Consider the following 15623-nt stretch of genomic DNA (forward strand, 5'->3'; position numbering starts at 1 on the left):
AAAGGAGGGGGAAAAGGGGAGCTTGCTCCATGTCGCTTCGGGAAAAAAGGCGAAGGAGGAAGAGGGGCGAGACCGAGCGCTGGCTCTCGCCCTTGGACGCATGCGTGCAGAGCAGCGGGGCCGGCGGCAGCGCGGGCACGGGCGGCGTCGGGGCTGACGCGGCGGCGACTGAGCGGCGAGCGCGCGCGCGGGAAACCGACGGGCGAATTCAAACGGCGGCGGCGGAAATCGGCGCCGGGGAGACGAGTTCGACGAGAACGAGAGATGGAGAGAGAGAGAGAGAGAGAGAGAGAGAGAGAGAGAGGAAGGAGACGAGAGAGGCGCTGCCTCTCTTGCTCGGCGCGTGCAGCGCACGTGCGGGGAGGAGGAGGAGCGGCCGAGAGGAGAAGATGGGCCGGAAAAGGGAAAAACGGCCCAACGACCGAGAGGGAGGTGAAATATACTTTTTTGAGGAATTTCTTCAAGGAATTTGAGGAGCATTTGACATTGGATTTGAATTCAAATTGGATATTTGAACTCAAAAAAATATGGAGAAGCCAAGGAGGGGATTCAAAGAGCGAATTCGATACTTTCGGAAATGGGAAGGAATTTCGATGAGGCGTGATTTTCGATGTCGATGAGTGGTTGAAGTTCAAAGAGAGATTTGATATTTTAGGAATATGTTTGTATTTGGCAGCTCAAGGATTATTTGAGAGGGAAACAAAAGGAGAAATCAATGTTCGGGGGTGAATCAAAGGATGTGGCGGTAGAATGCGATAGATAGATAGATAGATAGATAGATAGATGGATGGATGGATAGATAGAGTGATGAAGACGAGGAGAGGGGGAAGCTTGGATGTTAGAGCTAGCTCAAGGAGGGAATTTGATCGGACAGGCTTTAGGGTTGGAGTCTGGTTTTGGATTCCGGAATTAGGCGATATTTGTGGTTATGGTTTCTGGAGTGAAATCCGAATAGAAGGATTCGAACTTCGAGATTATTTTGGAACGAAAATTTTGAGGAGGCGATCTTTGATATCAGGGTATTGAGACAAGGGAGGGATTTTAAATTGAGATCTATGGCACAACTTAGACTCAACACTCAAAGAACGAATTTTTCGCAATTAGGATTTTTGTAAATTAGCTTTTTAACGCCACGCGAAAAGTGGAGTGTTACGGTTGGAGTGGATTATTTTTTTTCCTTTGTTTTCCCCCTAAGGGCTTATTCGGATTACAGGGTAGGAAAAAATGCAGGATAGGAAAATCGTATGAATATGAAAGGAAATCATGTAGAAAACAGAGGATTGAAAAACACAGGAATGTAGAAGCTAAGAGCATTCGGTTTACAGGATAGGGAGAGAACAAGAGCTTGGAGTGGATGGAATTTTCCTCCGTTTTTCCTGTGGAATCGGCAGCAAAGGATTTTTCCCTACAGTTTTCCCACAACCACTTTTTACCATCCAAATGATAGGATAGGAAAAATATCCAAGTGAATAGTATTCCAATGAAATTCCCGTAAAAAACCTACAATCCGAATGAGCCCTAAAAGTGGAGGGATATGAACTTTTCCTTTGATGCATTCCTTTAAAACGAATGATAGTATAGTGCTCATTCCAAAGGATTAGATATTCCTATACTTTTCCTTTACAAATCCTTTGAAACGAATAAGCCCTGAAGTTGAATTCCCAACCTTTTTTGTTCAGCTATTGAAAATTTGAAATCACTACCATCCACGCGCGATCGTGTGGTCTACATCGCACAGCCAGATGAATCCGGATTACGCATGGACGCAGCCGGTGGGCCTGCATGACACTGACAATGGCTGCTCGAGTGTCAGTGTCACCGTCGTGGGCCTGATTGTGAGAAGTGAGAACACGTCGGTGCGGTGAGCCACCAACAGGCAGGCAGCGCCTCATCCACCTTTTTCTCCCAAAAAAATTCGAATCAGGCGGAGCCACCTCACCTCGCCGCGGCTGTTTCTCACGCCGCCTTCCCCCGTCGACGCGCCTCGCCGGAACCCTACCACCCGGATCTCCGCGGCGGCGGCGGAGATGGTGAGCGCGCTCGCGGGGCTGCAGGACCACCTCAAGCTCGCGCGGGACTACGCGCTCGAGGGACTCTACGACACCTCCATCATCTTCTTCGACGGCGCCATCGCCCAGATCAACAAGTGAGCTCCCTACCATCCCCCCCCCCCCTCCGCGAAGCCGCCTTCCCTACTACCCTTCTCCCTCTCTCTCGATTCAGTCGCGGTTGGGGCGTGTGCGGTGACCCCCGATTTCGTGTGATTCGCGGCGTCCTCCCGCCCCCCTGCGGATCTGCGCGTTTGGACGCACGGCTGTAGATTTGTGCGTGGCTGAGCCGTTTGACTGCCGTAGCTTAGTGGATTCTATTAAAATGTGCTCTGCGGAAAGAATTGGGGGTTGCGGTTGTGTCATAAGTTTGTCGCTAGTTCGCTACTTTGGGGTTGGGGGAAATTGTCGCCAGTTCTCGTTGGTGAGGTGTCATATGACTTAGGTAAAATCGAGCGGTTTAACTGGGTTTGGTACATTTTGATGTACAAGTGCCCAAAGCGACACAGTTAAACTGGGGTTTATGATTGGGTGTTAGATATCATAAGGCAATGTATGTAATAACGTTGAAGTTAGGTGCTCCACATTTGAGTATCTTTGGACTTTCTTAAGAAAAAGCATCCTTGTTTCTTCAAAACATCAACAATGTTCGCATCATTGAACCTATTGGACATTGATGCTTTATTCGTAGGCATGTGCTCACATCAGAACTCATACATTGATGTGTAAATGTATTTTTTAACAAAAAAAAAAAACTGTGCTGAAGAAAGATATTCACATGCTTGTTCATTTAGTGGTTAAATAAATGTTTGAAGGTAAAACACTGAGTATGACAACATTTGAACATAACAAAAATGCATTTCTCCTTATATTGATCCATATTATGATAGATAAGATTCGATTGTGCAGGCATCTAACTACTTTGGATGACGCTCTGATTCGCACAAAATGGCTGAACTGTAAGAAAGCTATCTGTGATGAAGTAGAAATCGTGAAACAGCTGGATGCTCAATTAAAGGCGTTTAAAGAAGCTCCTGGGGCAAGGCGGTCCTCGTCACCCCCCATTCGCTCTAATAATAAATCCTTTGTTTTCCAACCACTGGATGAGTATCCAACATCATCACCAGCGCCCTTTGATGATCCTGATGTCTGGGCGCCACCAAGAGATACACCAAATCGTAGACCAACACGAGGTCAATCTAGTACAAGAAAATCCTCCCAAGATGGAGCTTGGGCCCGGGGTCCATCAAAGACTGGAACACCTAGTCGTGGTGCAAAACCTAATGGAAGTAAAGGAAACTCTGGGGCAAGATCATCCACTGCCTCTAGCACTGGTGGGAGGAAAGGGAAGTCAAGTTCAAGCAAGGCTGATTCAGTGGTAATTTCTGTCAAACAGTTGTTCTTCTCAGTTTTCATTTGAGCAAATATGCTGTGTTCGTGTTCTTAGTTTTCTCCTGTAAATGATAGGCAAAACACAACTGTTTTTTCTTTTGGAATCATCACCGACTTATCTGCCTAGTGCAAAATTATAGATTCGCACCAACTAGCATACAAACTTCTTTTGTAATCAGTACTTCTATGTATTTATATTGCCAAACATGACTGTATTGTTCGTTTGAGCATACTTCTTAGTGTATACAAAGTAGAGTTAACCGTTTTTATGAGATGCAAGCACTTGATGCAACTTAGTCCAACTTATCTTTCTTTGTTCATAGCACCTATTGTTAAATTGTAATTTCGAGTTGTCCCTAAATCTAGTCTAGAGATGTTCTATTTTAACTTCAATGTAGGAATATTATCATGACCATCTATCCTTAGTTCCTACTGTGCTATTGTATTCATATTGAACTAGCAAGGTGGCCCGCGCAGATTGCACGGCTAGCATCGTTATATTGTCTCTCATGTAATAGCATATTTGTTTTCTCATTATATTATTCAAATATATTAAAATGACAATATAATTTTAAATTTTGCAATAACTTTATAAAACTACTAATGTGTAATATTCATATTGTATTTTATATACGTGTTAGTTATTAATTATTTTTAATATCAAATTTTAGTTATTTGTAAATTATAAATATTCCTATATGGACTCTAAACTCGTCTTTTAATATTTCTTTTTTTTTAATTCCGAATTTTTTGTAAATTATATTTCTATATAGACTCTAGGCTCTTTTTCCAATATTATTTATTTTATTTCTGAATTTTTATTATTTCTAACTGTATTTCTATGTGGACTCTAAACTCATCTTTCAATATTCTTTAATTTTTAATTTCGAATTTCAGTTGCTTCTAAATTGTATTCCTATATTAACTTTAAACTCTTCTTCCCATGTTTTTCTTAATTTCGAATTTTATTTATTTGTAAATTGTATTTTTATACGGACTCTAAACTCTACTTTTAATTTTATTATGTTTATTTCAAATTTTAGTTAGTTTTAAATTCCTATATGGACTTTATACTCTACTTCTAATATTCCTTAGTATTTTTTAATTTCGAATTTCTATTTTTTTTCTTAATTCTTAATTGTATTTCTATATGGATTCTATACTCTACTTCTAATATTCCTTATTTTTAATTTCAAATTTCTATTATTTCCTAATTGTATTTCTAACCTGGACTATATACTCTACTTCTAATATTCCTTATTTTTAATTCCGAATTTCAGTTATTTCCTAATTATATTTCTATAGCAATTTTACGGTCCTTGAGGAGGTACCATGAGGTACCATTTTTTTCTATTGTAAATTTGGTATCTCTTGGTACCTAGGTACTATGAGGTACCATGAGGTACCAAATTTTACACTAAAATTTTGGTACCTCATGGTACCTCCTCGAGGACCGTAGAATTGCTCATATTTCTATATGGACTCTATACTCTACTTCTAATATTCCTTATTTTTAATTCCAAATTTCAGTTATTTTCTATTTGTATTTCTATATGGACTCTAGTCTCCTCTTCTAATATTCCTTGTTTTTAATTCCGAATTTCAGTTATTTCCTAATTGTATTTCTATATGGACTCTAGTCTCCTCTTCTAATATTCCTTATTTTTTAATTTCGAATTTCAACTATTTCTAAATTGTATTTCTATATGGACTCTAGTCTCCTCTTTTAGTATTTCTTATTTTTTAATTCCGAATTTCAGCTATTTCTAAATTGTATTTCTATATGGACTCTGCTTTTTCTTTTTCTCCGATTAATGTGAGAATTTCTAGGCCATGAGAGCGAATGTGGAGGCTCCTTTTTCTATTCCTTTAATAATATAATAGATAGGTACAAAATATGATGTACTAATGATAATGGCATTTTCTTGAAATTAACCTTCTACTGAAGCGGGGGAACCTAGAGCCTCTATCTGTTTATCTTCATATTCCAAATACAAATAAGGGCATTGAAAGCTTTAGTTACATACCATATACAATTCTTTGCTTATCTTGTCTCATCCTTCTGGATAGGTTCTACAGTATGTTCTTCTATATGGTGGTCAAGTTTCTTGAAAACCATGTATTTTCTTATTATTTTCTTACAGAGTAGCGATGCTGAAGAAGGCAAGTCCAAGAAGGGGCAATATGAAGGACCAGATATGGACTTGGCTGCCATGCTTGAAAGGGATGTCCTGGATTCTACCCCAGGTGTTAGATGGGATGATGTCGCAGGTCTTAGTGAGGCCAAAAGACTTCTTGAAGAAGCAGTTGTACTTCCTCTCTGGATGCCTGAATATTTCCAGGTAATGATTTTTACTGTGCTATTCTATCAGATTCTGTAACCTTGCCTGAATTTATTTTTGATGCTAGCCAATGTTATAGCCATGCACATGATCTGGCATGTGCTTGTTGCTGCCTTTTACTTGGTAGCTTGAAAGTTAGCTGGACTTGCATACATGTTATGGCCATGGACATGATCTGGCATGTTTTGGACTCATTCAAAACATGCCACTCAAATCACATGCACCCAAATCACCGTACCCTCAATTCAGCCTTCAAGTTTTGATCGTATTCATTTCAGTCTTTTCTTCTCACATGTGACCTTGTTATTCAGTTTAAATTTGTTTTGATCCTCATCCTATCCATGCTCACTCTATTTCTGACCAGGGTATTCGCCGACCTTGGAAAGGGGTTCTAATGTTTGGTCCACCTGGTACTGGAAAGACTCTTTTAGCGAAGGCAGTAGCTACAGAATGTGGCACAACATTTTTCAATGTTTCTTCAGCAACTCTGGCTTCTAAATGGCGGGGAGAGAGTGAGCGCATGGTCCGCTGTTTATTTGATCTTGCAAGGTTCTATGCTCCAAGTACAATCTTCATTGATGAAATTGACTCCCTCTGCACATCTCGTGGGTATGTGAATGCTATCTGTCCATACATGTTCATCTTGTTTAATGTCTCCAAAGACAATCAAAGTTTTCTCAATACTTTTTAGCATAATCATGGGTGCATTGTTCTGCCCAGTATATAAATTCTTTTTGTTTGCAAGAGAAGCTGAGAAGCAACATACTTGTGCTTCTGTTTCTATTTTTCTGAAAAACAAAGCTCACCAAGAAAATAAAGTAGAGGCCTCATTACTTGCATTTTTTAAAGCTACTATCATCATAGAAGTACTATGTCATCATTTAGAAAATACTATGACCAGATGTATGAGCTAATGTATTTACCAAGTTTTTTACCAACTTTCAGAGCTTCTGGTGAGCATGAGTCATCAAGGAGGGTGAAGTCTGAACTTCTAGTTCAAATAGACGGTGTAAATAATAGTTCTACCACTGAAGATGGTCAACCAAAAATAGTTATGGTTCTGGCAGCTACCAACTTTCCATGGGATATTGATGAAGCACTGAGGTTGGGAAACCCTTTCCATTCACATTTGCTTTAGAAATTTATTGAGTCTACTAAATAATTGGAAATTTATAAGATAAATCACATAAATTCAATTATATTTAGTATTGGAGCTTGTTTGCTTGAGGTGCTGCTATTGGAATTAGAATATCGATTTCCTCAAAAAAAAAAAAACTGTGGTTTGGGTCCGGTTTAATTTTTTTTTTGCATCACTTCTTATGGGTTAAGAGCGTAGAATATTTGAACTTATGGACAGGCCTCAAAAGCCTTGTTCCAAATGTAAACTCCTTTTGGGGCTAGAGTCATTTATAGTCAATGGCACTTAAACCCATTGGTACCATCAGAAGTGGCATGCAATTATCTGTTACTCCTATTAGACTTGACCTGGCCATTTCTTTATCCGTCAATGCACTAGCTACATGACATTACTGTTACCACATACTCCCTTCGTCCCAGAATATAACTATGTATCTGGACAGGGACTAGGTAGCTATGTTTTGGGACAGAGGAAGTACTTTTGTTCTTACTTTTAATCTTCCGAATGGTGTCCGTATACAACCTCTAACTCTTACATTCTTGATTCACTCAGACGGAGGCTGGAGAAGCGTATTTATATTCCACTTCCAAATTTTGAAAGCAGAAAGGCACTCATCAATATTAACCTTAAAACTGTTGAGGTATGATATTACTTATCTTTTCTGTGTTGTAATTCCATCCTAGTTCCCTTTCTGTTTACTCCTTCAGCGTTTTATGATTGCCTCCTTAATCAAACAGTGCAGTTCCTGCACACACCATAACTGTTGCACAGCATAGGCAGTTATGTCTCTGAATTGTGTTTGCTATGCATGCAGTGCACATACCTGTGTGATCGCATGCATATGTAATTTCTGTAAATGACACCTTTTGATCATAAGCTTCATGCCTACTGTACACCATAACCTGTTGACTATCGAAGTTTTCTACTCAGAGTTGTACCTTATACGTGAAAATGACCAAATACTGTTCGCTACTTGTCAACTTTGATGAAAAAGTACTGTGCCATATCTTCTGTTGTTTGTTAACGCCTCTTTTATATCGGCAGGTTGCTACCGATGTTGACATAGATGAAGTTGCACGGAGGACAGAAGGCTATAGTGGTGACGACCTTACAAATGTTTGCCGTGATGCTTCAATGAATGGCATGAGACGAAAGATTGCAGGCAAGACCCGCGATGAGATTAAGAACATGTCAAAAGATGAGATCTCAAAAGACCCAGTGGCCATGTGTGACTTTGAGGAAGCTCTGGCCAAGGTTCAGAAGAGTGTATCACCCGCTGATATAGAAAAGCACGAGAAGTGGCAGGCCGAGTTTGGGTCCGCTTGAAATCTCCATTCTGTTCCCGTTCAAATTTCTCAGATCATTGTTTCTCCTTGGTTGTTTGTGTTCGCAAGTATTTCATTCATTTGTACCGCTGTTATGTTGTTTCAACGGCCTTATGTTGATCGGTTGTATTGCCTGCGCCGGTGTTGTATCATAGAGACAAACCAGACAGTAAACTAGGAAGTGAGAGGTCTCTGCCCGTGGAACTGCTTTGTTGATTTAGTTTCAGTGTCACTGGCACTGCCGAAGCCAAAGGTTGCGTCACTCTGTAACCATTTCGAACAGTTGATATCCAGCTTCCATGTTTCGCACGGGCAGTTGCGACGTGCGCGTTTTAACAGTATGCTTCTTGACTCATTGATCTGCTTTACGGAGTACATCACTGAATCAGGCTCTGTTCAGGCTTCTGAACAGAGAAAAACAGGTGCCCAGAGCTGAAACGGTGCCTGACGTTCTCAGGTCTGATGCTGGAAGACCCAGATGCCGTGGCTTTTTTACCCATCTGGTGCCATAGCCAGAAAACCTACTTGTCCTACACGCAATCTGGATGAAGGCCTGCTGCAGATGCCAGTCGTGGACTTGACTTTCTTTCATGTGACGTCTCATGGTACTATGCATCAATAGCTTCCGTGGATCTGAACTTATACAGTGATGCTAACCCTGTACTACTATACTTCGTTAAAAAAAGTCAGCAAAAACTGAGCCATTGGACATTTGGACTGTCCAGATTTATGTAAAAATAAAAGTGAACTAATTTTGGGATGAAAAGAACATGCAATCGAGCTGCTCGAGGAGAGGTAATGCAAAAAAAAAAAAAAATTGATATGTAAAAATAAAAGTGAACTAATTTTGGGATGAAAAGGAACATGCAATCGAGCTGCTCGAGGAGATGTAATGCAAAAAAAAAAAAGAAGAAGAAAGAGTAAAAATATTTTTGGGATGAAAAGGAACATGCAATCGAGCTGCTCGAGGAGATGTAATGCAAAAAAAAAAAAAATTGATATGTAAAAATAAAAGTGAACTAATTTTGGGATGAAAAGGAACATGCAATCGAGCTGCTCGAGGAGATGTAATGCAAAAAAAAAAAGAAGAAGAAAGAGTAAAAATATTTTTGGGATGAAAAGGAACATGCAATCGAGCTGCTCGAGGAGATGTAATGCAAAAAAAAAAAAAAAAAAAAAAAAAAAAAAGAGCAAAAATATCGCCGTTGCCGGGGATCGAACCCGGGTCACCCGCGTGACAGGCGGGAATACTCACCACTATACTACAACGACTTGGTTGTTTCCGGGCAAACACAATTTTATCTTTATAAGAGTTATCCCTCTTTTGAATCGCATGCAAGATAGAGTTCAGTCGCGCATACATCCGTATATGTATAATCTAGTTATATAAGCACAAGTTACATCACTCCTAATACATGCATCAACTGTACAGAACGTAGCCCGTGTTGGCCTGTACGAACACAACAACGGCACATTGCCTTGTCGCCTCTAGGCCTGGTCGCGCGCTGCACCACCAGCCCCAGCGAAGTCAAAAGCAGCAGCAAATGTAGTAGTAGGAGGAGGAGGAGGAGGAGGGTATACCCCTACCTACGCTCGCACAGTAGCAAGTAACGTGTGCGCTTTACACGCCTCACGCGCGCCAGGATCGATCGATCGAGAGAGCGAGCATGCATGCATGCCCAAGCCCAACCACCGCGTGGCGCGCATTAACCAGCTGCAGATGCTTTGCCGTTGCATGCAGCGCCGCGCCGCGCCGGGGCAACAGCGCAACACAGTAGAGAGGGCACGGGAGAAAGCGCTGGTGTGAACAGTGCAGCGGTCGGAGAGATGAGATGAGATCGACGACCCGATCGATGTCGGGGTAGATGTACTGTATACGTAGAAAGGACAGTGGACAGATCGACGTACACATGCACACATTGACACATACTACTGCGTATACTAGTCTAGTTGCTGTACGTAGTAGCCGTAGCCACAGCCAGCCAACCACGCCTCTGCCCCTGCACTGCGCACGATTGATCTGTCGCATGGATTGATCGATCGTGTGTACCGCTGCATCGATAATTCGGTATACGACTAGTAGCATGCTCTACTACTACTCCCTCCATCAAAAAATATAGCAATCTAGAATTTAGACGTGCCTCCGTCTAGATTTATAGTACTAGAATACATCTCATCTGATTCTAGATTATTATATTCTAGAACAGAGGATGTACTATCTTATTAAATATGCGTGTCGATGGATCGACCTATCAATCGCCAAAATACCTGTGCGATCCTCTGGTAGTAGTAATAGCTAGCCTGCGTAAGTGCGTATGCTTGCTTGCTTCAGGCCTGCAGCTGCGCGCATGCGTGGCATGCGTTCGTGTACCGGTCACCGCCTCACCGGTGTACGTACGTGCATTTGCATCCCTCTGTCAAAAAAGAACTTGGGCCCTTTTGAATCAAAGGACTTATATAAAAATTTTATAGGATTTAAATCCTATAGGAAATTTTTCTATTTGGCCATTTGATTTAAAGGATTGAAGCTTTCCAAATCCTATGAAATTTCTATGGAATGGCATATTGCATGTGGATTTTGGAGGAAATTTAGCAAGAGCTCCAACCTCTTGGAAAATTTCGTTTGAGTCTATCTCTCTCATCCGATTCCTGCGTTTTTCCTACACTCCAATCAAACGACTATTCCTATGTTTTTCCTATGTTTTATAATAATCTGTTTTACACTTTAATTCCTGTCAGAATCCTGTGTTTTTACTATTTCTCTATTTTTTCTGCCCTACGATTAAAAGGGGCCATTAACATGTGATCCTAAGCTGATATGCATTCAGGCCGCCTGCTTGCCGCACCGGTATGGGTACGTGTTTGGGGTCTCTTTTTATCGCTTTGGAGTTTGCGCAGAGTCTTCAAAAGTTGGATGCTTGGAGCAGAGCCTATCTATACACGCAGAGCTAGTTTACGATTTGTCTCCCACAGCCTAGCTAGAGGCATTGCCGATCGAGCCGTCTAGCTAGCTGCTAGAGGCCAGGATACCCTATACTCCGGTATAGTCTGGGCTTCAGCTGGATGCACACAGTGCTAGAGAGCCCAGCAGCGTGCAAGAAAGATTGTGCTGTCAGCGATGGAATTGAAATGGTGCTTCACCAACCCATTCTTCATTCTTCAACCTCCCTAAAGACAAAACGAAAGGCATGCTTCAACGGCAGGGAGGATAACATGCACGGTTAAAGCATCTCAAACAACCTCTTCAAATATAACTCTTCAAATATTTATTTGATCAACTAACCAAAAAATTAGGTAGTGAAATATATCCTTCAATCCAACAGTTTTTTCATTATGCACTCCAATCTAACAGTGGATCCCACATATCAGGCTCCCTACTTCCTGCACACTCCCCCCCCCCCCTCTTCTTCTCTTCTCTTTCTTCTTCTCTAACGAACTATCATTTGAATCCGCACAAGGAAAGAGGCGGTAGAGTGGAGGCTGGAATGTGATGGTGGAGGCCTTCGATTGCGCTCCCACGCGGTACCCGGCTTGACATCCCACGCAATGAAGGCGGTGGCAGATCGACGATGACGACGGGCGCAAGGGATGGGGAACTCTAGACAACAGCAGCGATGACGAGTTTACTTGATTTAGGAGAGTGCAGAGAGTCAGGGATGGAGAGAGTTGGGGAGAGCCTCTCTAGGCGTGGGCCCATGGTTGACAAGCTAATTTTGGCTTGCCAAGTTTGACCAATGAGGGAGCCAGCTTAGCTAGTGAGATGGCTTGGTCATTTAGTTGTGAGGTAGTTGGAGCCTGTTTTTATTCATAATTGCTAATTTTTATGTGAAGAGTGGGATAGTCATACTGTTGGATACGCTCATACATATCTATATATAGCTCATCTACGGTTTTAGCTATGAATTAAGAGTTCAAACCAGTAGGAATAGTAGCCAACAACGGAAATAATCAGGTGAAGATGCCCGGAGCAGATTTAGAGTGGGATTGTATATAAGAGCAAGGATAATAATATAGCTCACTTCCTACTATTAGCCCATCCTAAAATCAACACATATAATAGATTAGCTATAAGGTTGGCTATAATTTTTTTCTCCTCTCTCTATCTCTCACCTATATATTCAATGTATTTGTCTTGGAGCTTGTGTTAAGCTAGCTCTTACATGAGAGCCAACACCCTTCTCTTTTGTTTACCTCTCTCCTCCACATAGGGGGGCCTAATGGGCGATCGCGCCCAGCGATCGGTTTGCCCCCCCCTCCCCCTATACTTCTCCCTCTTCTCCCCCTTTCTCCTCCCCTTCTTCTCTTTCTACTACAGTACACTACACAATTTTTTAAAAGAAACAAAAGTTAGAAAAATTTATGTATAGAAATACTATATATAAAAAATTTGAATTCAAATTCAAATTTGAATCGGGTATGTAAACTTTTGACTTATAAATTTTGGGTCTATAAACTTTAGGTGTATAAACTTTAGATGTATAGAAATACTATATATAGAAAATATTTGAATTCAAATTCAAATTTGAATCAGATATAATTCAAATTCAAATTTGAATCGGGTATGTAAACTTTTGACTTATAAACTTTGGATCTAAAACTTTAGGTGTATAAACTTTAGATGTATAGAAATACTATATATAGAAAATATTTGAATTCAAATTCAAATTTGAATCAGATATAATTCAAATTTAAATTTGAAACGGGTATATAAACTTTTGACTTATAAACTTTAGATGTATAGAAATACTATATATAAAAAAAATATTTGAATTCAAATTTAAATTTGAATCGGATATATAAACTTTTGACTTATAAACTTTTGGTCTCTAAACTTTAGATGTGTAAACTTAATGTGTATAAACTTTAGGTGTATAAATTTACTAAAATAGGAAAGTAATGCGGTGCCAAAAAAGGAAACCAAGTGGAGGGAGGGGGGAGGGGATTGATCGCTGCCCCATCCCCAGGGCGATCGATCGCCGAACAGCATTTTCGCTCCATATAAGTTTATAGTAGATTTATAGCTCACTATTATACTTGCTATAAGGTGTCTATAATTCAGTGACTCCCTCTGTTCACGAAATGGTGTTTTTTCAATGCGCATCCAAACTTGCATTAATTACTTTGGGTAGCTATTATTGATCGATGAGCGTGCATCTCTTTTCTCACTACTCCATGTATGTGGGGGTAGCTGCATTACACGTAATAATTGTCATTATGTACACTGACAAATTAGTAGTAGTCCTGCCATTTTAGTTTAAGATTGGGAAAAAAAAAACATGCATGCAGCTGAGCTAAAATTTACGCACGCATGTGCAATGTACGTGCCCCATAGCTCTTGTACCCGGGAATCCGGATCTTGGTGCCAGGGAAGGTAGCCCAACATTTGTTCGCTTCCTCCCAGACACTGCGTCGCAATAAAATCGATTAGGTAGTACGAGTTCTTCCCTGACAAAATGGAAGTAGTGGTAGCAGAAGTAGTAAAAGGGGAAAATATGCAAATACAAAAAACCTCTGGTTGTTGTCTGCTGCTACTACTTCACATGAAAAACATATGCCGATCGATGTGATCCATCAGTGAAGAAGCAGCAGCATGGTCACAACTCCCTCCTCGCCAATTCGTCACCAGTGCCATTATGGTCAAAAATAACAAGGCATCATCGTATCCGCTGTCCCCCTCTTGCTCAATCTCTGCATGCGCACACAGTTCAGTCACACTGTATCACCTAACCTTTCCAGTAGCTCCATTGTACTGTGTTACAGTAGCATATGTAATCAGTTTAAACGGCAAAGCAGATTAAACTCAGCTAAGCCCAAAATATAACAGAGTGACCGTGCAAGCAAAAGAGAGGTTAAAAAAAAAAACAGAGAGAGACAAGGAATTACAGCTGGGGCCGGCCTGGCCCAGAATGAATTGATGAGCCGTGGTGTCGTGGTGTCGCGTTGCGCGCCCGACAAGCGCAGATCCGCCGGACGAGCCGTCGTAGGGGGGTGAGAGAGCGCGAGGTGCGCGTATGCATCTGCCGCTGCACGTTTCTGCCGGCGCGCTGCCGCGTTCGCGCGCGCGCGCGCCCTCGATCTCTATCGGCGCTAAGGGTGTGTCAGTTCACGCTAAAATTAAAAGTTTAGTTAAAATTAAAATAATGTGATAAAAAAAGTTAGAAGTTTATATGTATAGGAAAGTTTTGACGCGATAGAAAAATTAAAAGTTTAAAGAAAAAGTTTAGAATTAGCCTAAGCTGGAGCTCTCAACCTAGTGTCTGCCCCCGTGACATTTCGGCCTTTCGGGGCCATTTGGTTGTTGTGTAATTTTGCCGCAGCTAATCTTGAAGCAAACAAAATTATATAATTAGCCGACAAATGTTTGAATGACATGCATATATAAAGTTTTTCTTTTTAAATAAAACAGGTGGTAAAATTAAGGTGTGACAGTGAAACAAATGCCTAACTAATAAACTATGACACGACTAAAGCATGTCGTGGCAAGATGAGGCGACCAACCAAATACCGCCATCTTTCTCCTAAGCTTGCAGCTTAATTACTCCCGCAATCATGTTTAGTTTATGCTGACTAGCTATAACTATAACGATTTATCAGCAATAAAAAAATAATTTGTAACAAACCTTTTATACATGTGTTCTAAGAAATAAAAAAAAAGCAAATGTTAAAAAATAAACTGCAATAGGAAAACCAAATTAACTTCAATATCAACTTTTAAAATTTAAATTTTACTTGTAGCTTATAAGATGAAGAGTAAATGATGGGATTCCTTTTTTTCCCTTGTTACGTCCCCTAAACTTTTGGATATATAACCCTCCAAACTTTACAATACCATCTACATAATAACACCCTCTAAAGTGGTTTTGGTTGGTGCTTTTTGTATATTTTGATGCTTAAACTAGTTGTTTTGGCTAATTAAAATGATATATTTTCATTGCGTCGATGCTCAGTCCTTAAGCTATTGTGATATCATACTAACATGCATGCCATGTTGATATATATTGGTCTGATTAATTATCAGTGAGAGAAAGGTAATAAAAGAGATACATTCAAGTGAAGATTTTGACGTATATCTTCAATATGCATGCCATGTTGCAAAAATTTTCCATTGTACCTGCAAAATTAGACACTACTTTAGGGGCTTATATGAACGATATTGTATATTTAAGGTGTTGGATGTCTGGTTCCAAATTTCAGGGAATAGTGTTATATGGACAGGGGGGAACCACAAAAAATTAAGTTAGGTTTCGACGTGGAACAAGAGCAAATTTTGAGGCAACTTTCAAATGGTTCTTGATATATTCAAATTTAAATTAGTAAATTTGAGCGAAATTTAGTCAAAATTTGCTAAAAACTATTATGCCACCGGGGGTCAAGATCC

General features: G+C 40.5%; 1 protein-coding gene and 1 non-coding gene across 2 annotated transcripts; one reads left to right on the forward strand and one right to left on the reverse strand.

The window, feature by feature from the left end:
* Positions 1-1863: 1863 nt before the first annotated feature.
* Positions 1864-8581, forward strand: LOC127753941 (katanin p60 ATPase-containing subunit A1). The gene is made up of 7 exons (XM_052279397.1): positions 1864-2146; positions 2958-3426; positions 5585-5782; positions 6147-6391; positions 6728-6886; positions 7473-7560; positions 7965-8581. The coding sequence occupies exons 1-7, from the start codon at positions 2028-2030 to the stop codon at positions 8244-8246; spliced, it is 1560 nt and encodes a 519-aa protein (XP_052135357.1). The 5' UTR covers positions 1864-2027; the 3' UTR covers positions 8247-8581.
* Positions 8582-9445: 864 nt separating this feature from the next.
* On the reverse strand, positions 9446-9517 carry TRNAD-GUC (transfer RNA aspartic acid (anticodon GUC)). Its single transcript has one exon. It is a non-coding gene; the product is annotated as a tRNA-Asp (tRNA).
* Positions 9518-15623: the final 6106 nt, after the last annotated feature.

The sequence above is a fragment of the Oryza glaberrima genome, chromosome 1 (genome assembly GCF_000147395.1).
Source record: "Oryza glaberrima chromosome 1, OglaRS2, whole genome shotgun sequence".
NCBI lineage: Eukaryota > Viridiplantae > Streptophyta > Magnoliopsida > Poales > Poaceae > Oryza > Oryza glaberrima.

Excerpts from the sequence above, each read along its gene's own strand:
- LOC127753941 (XM_052279397.1), top strand. The coding sequence starts at position 2,028 with ATGGTGAGCGCGCTCGCGGGGCTGCAGGACCACCTCAAGCTCGCGCGG. Across the intron at positions 5,783-6,146 it reads GGATGCCTGAATATTTCCAG|GGTATTCGCCGACCTTGGAA; the intron begins GTAATGATTTTT and ends ATTTCTGACCAG. Across the intron at positions 6,392-6,727 it reads TCCCTCTGCACATCTCGTGG|AGCTTCTGGTGAGCATGAGT; the intron begins GTATGTGAATGC and ends ACCAACTTTCAG.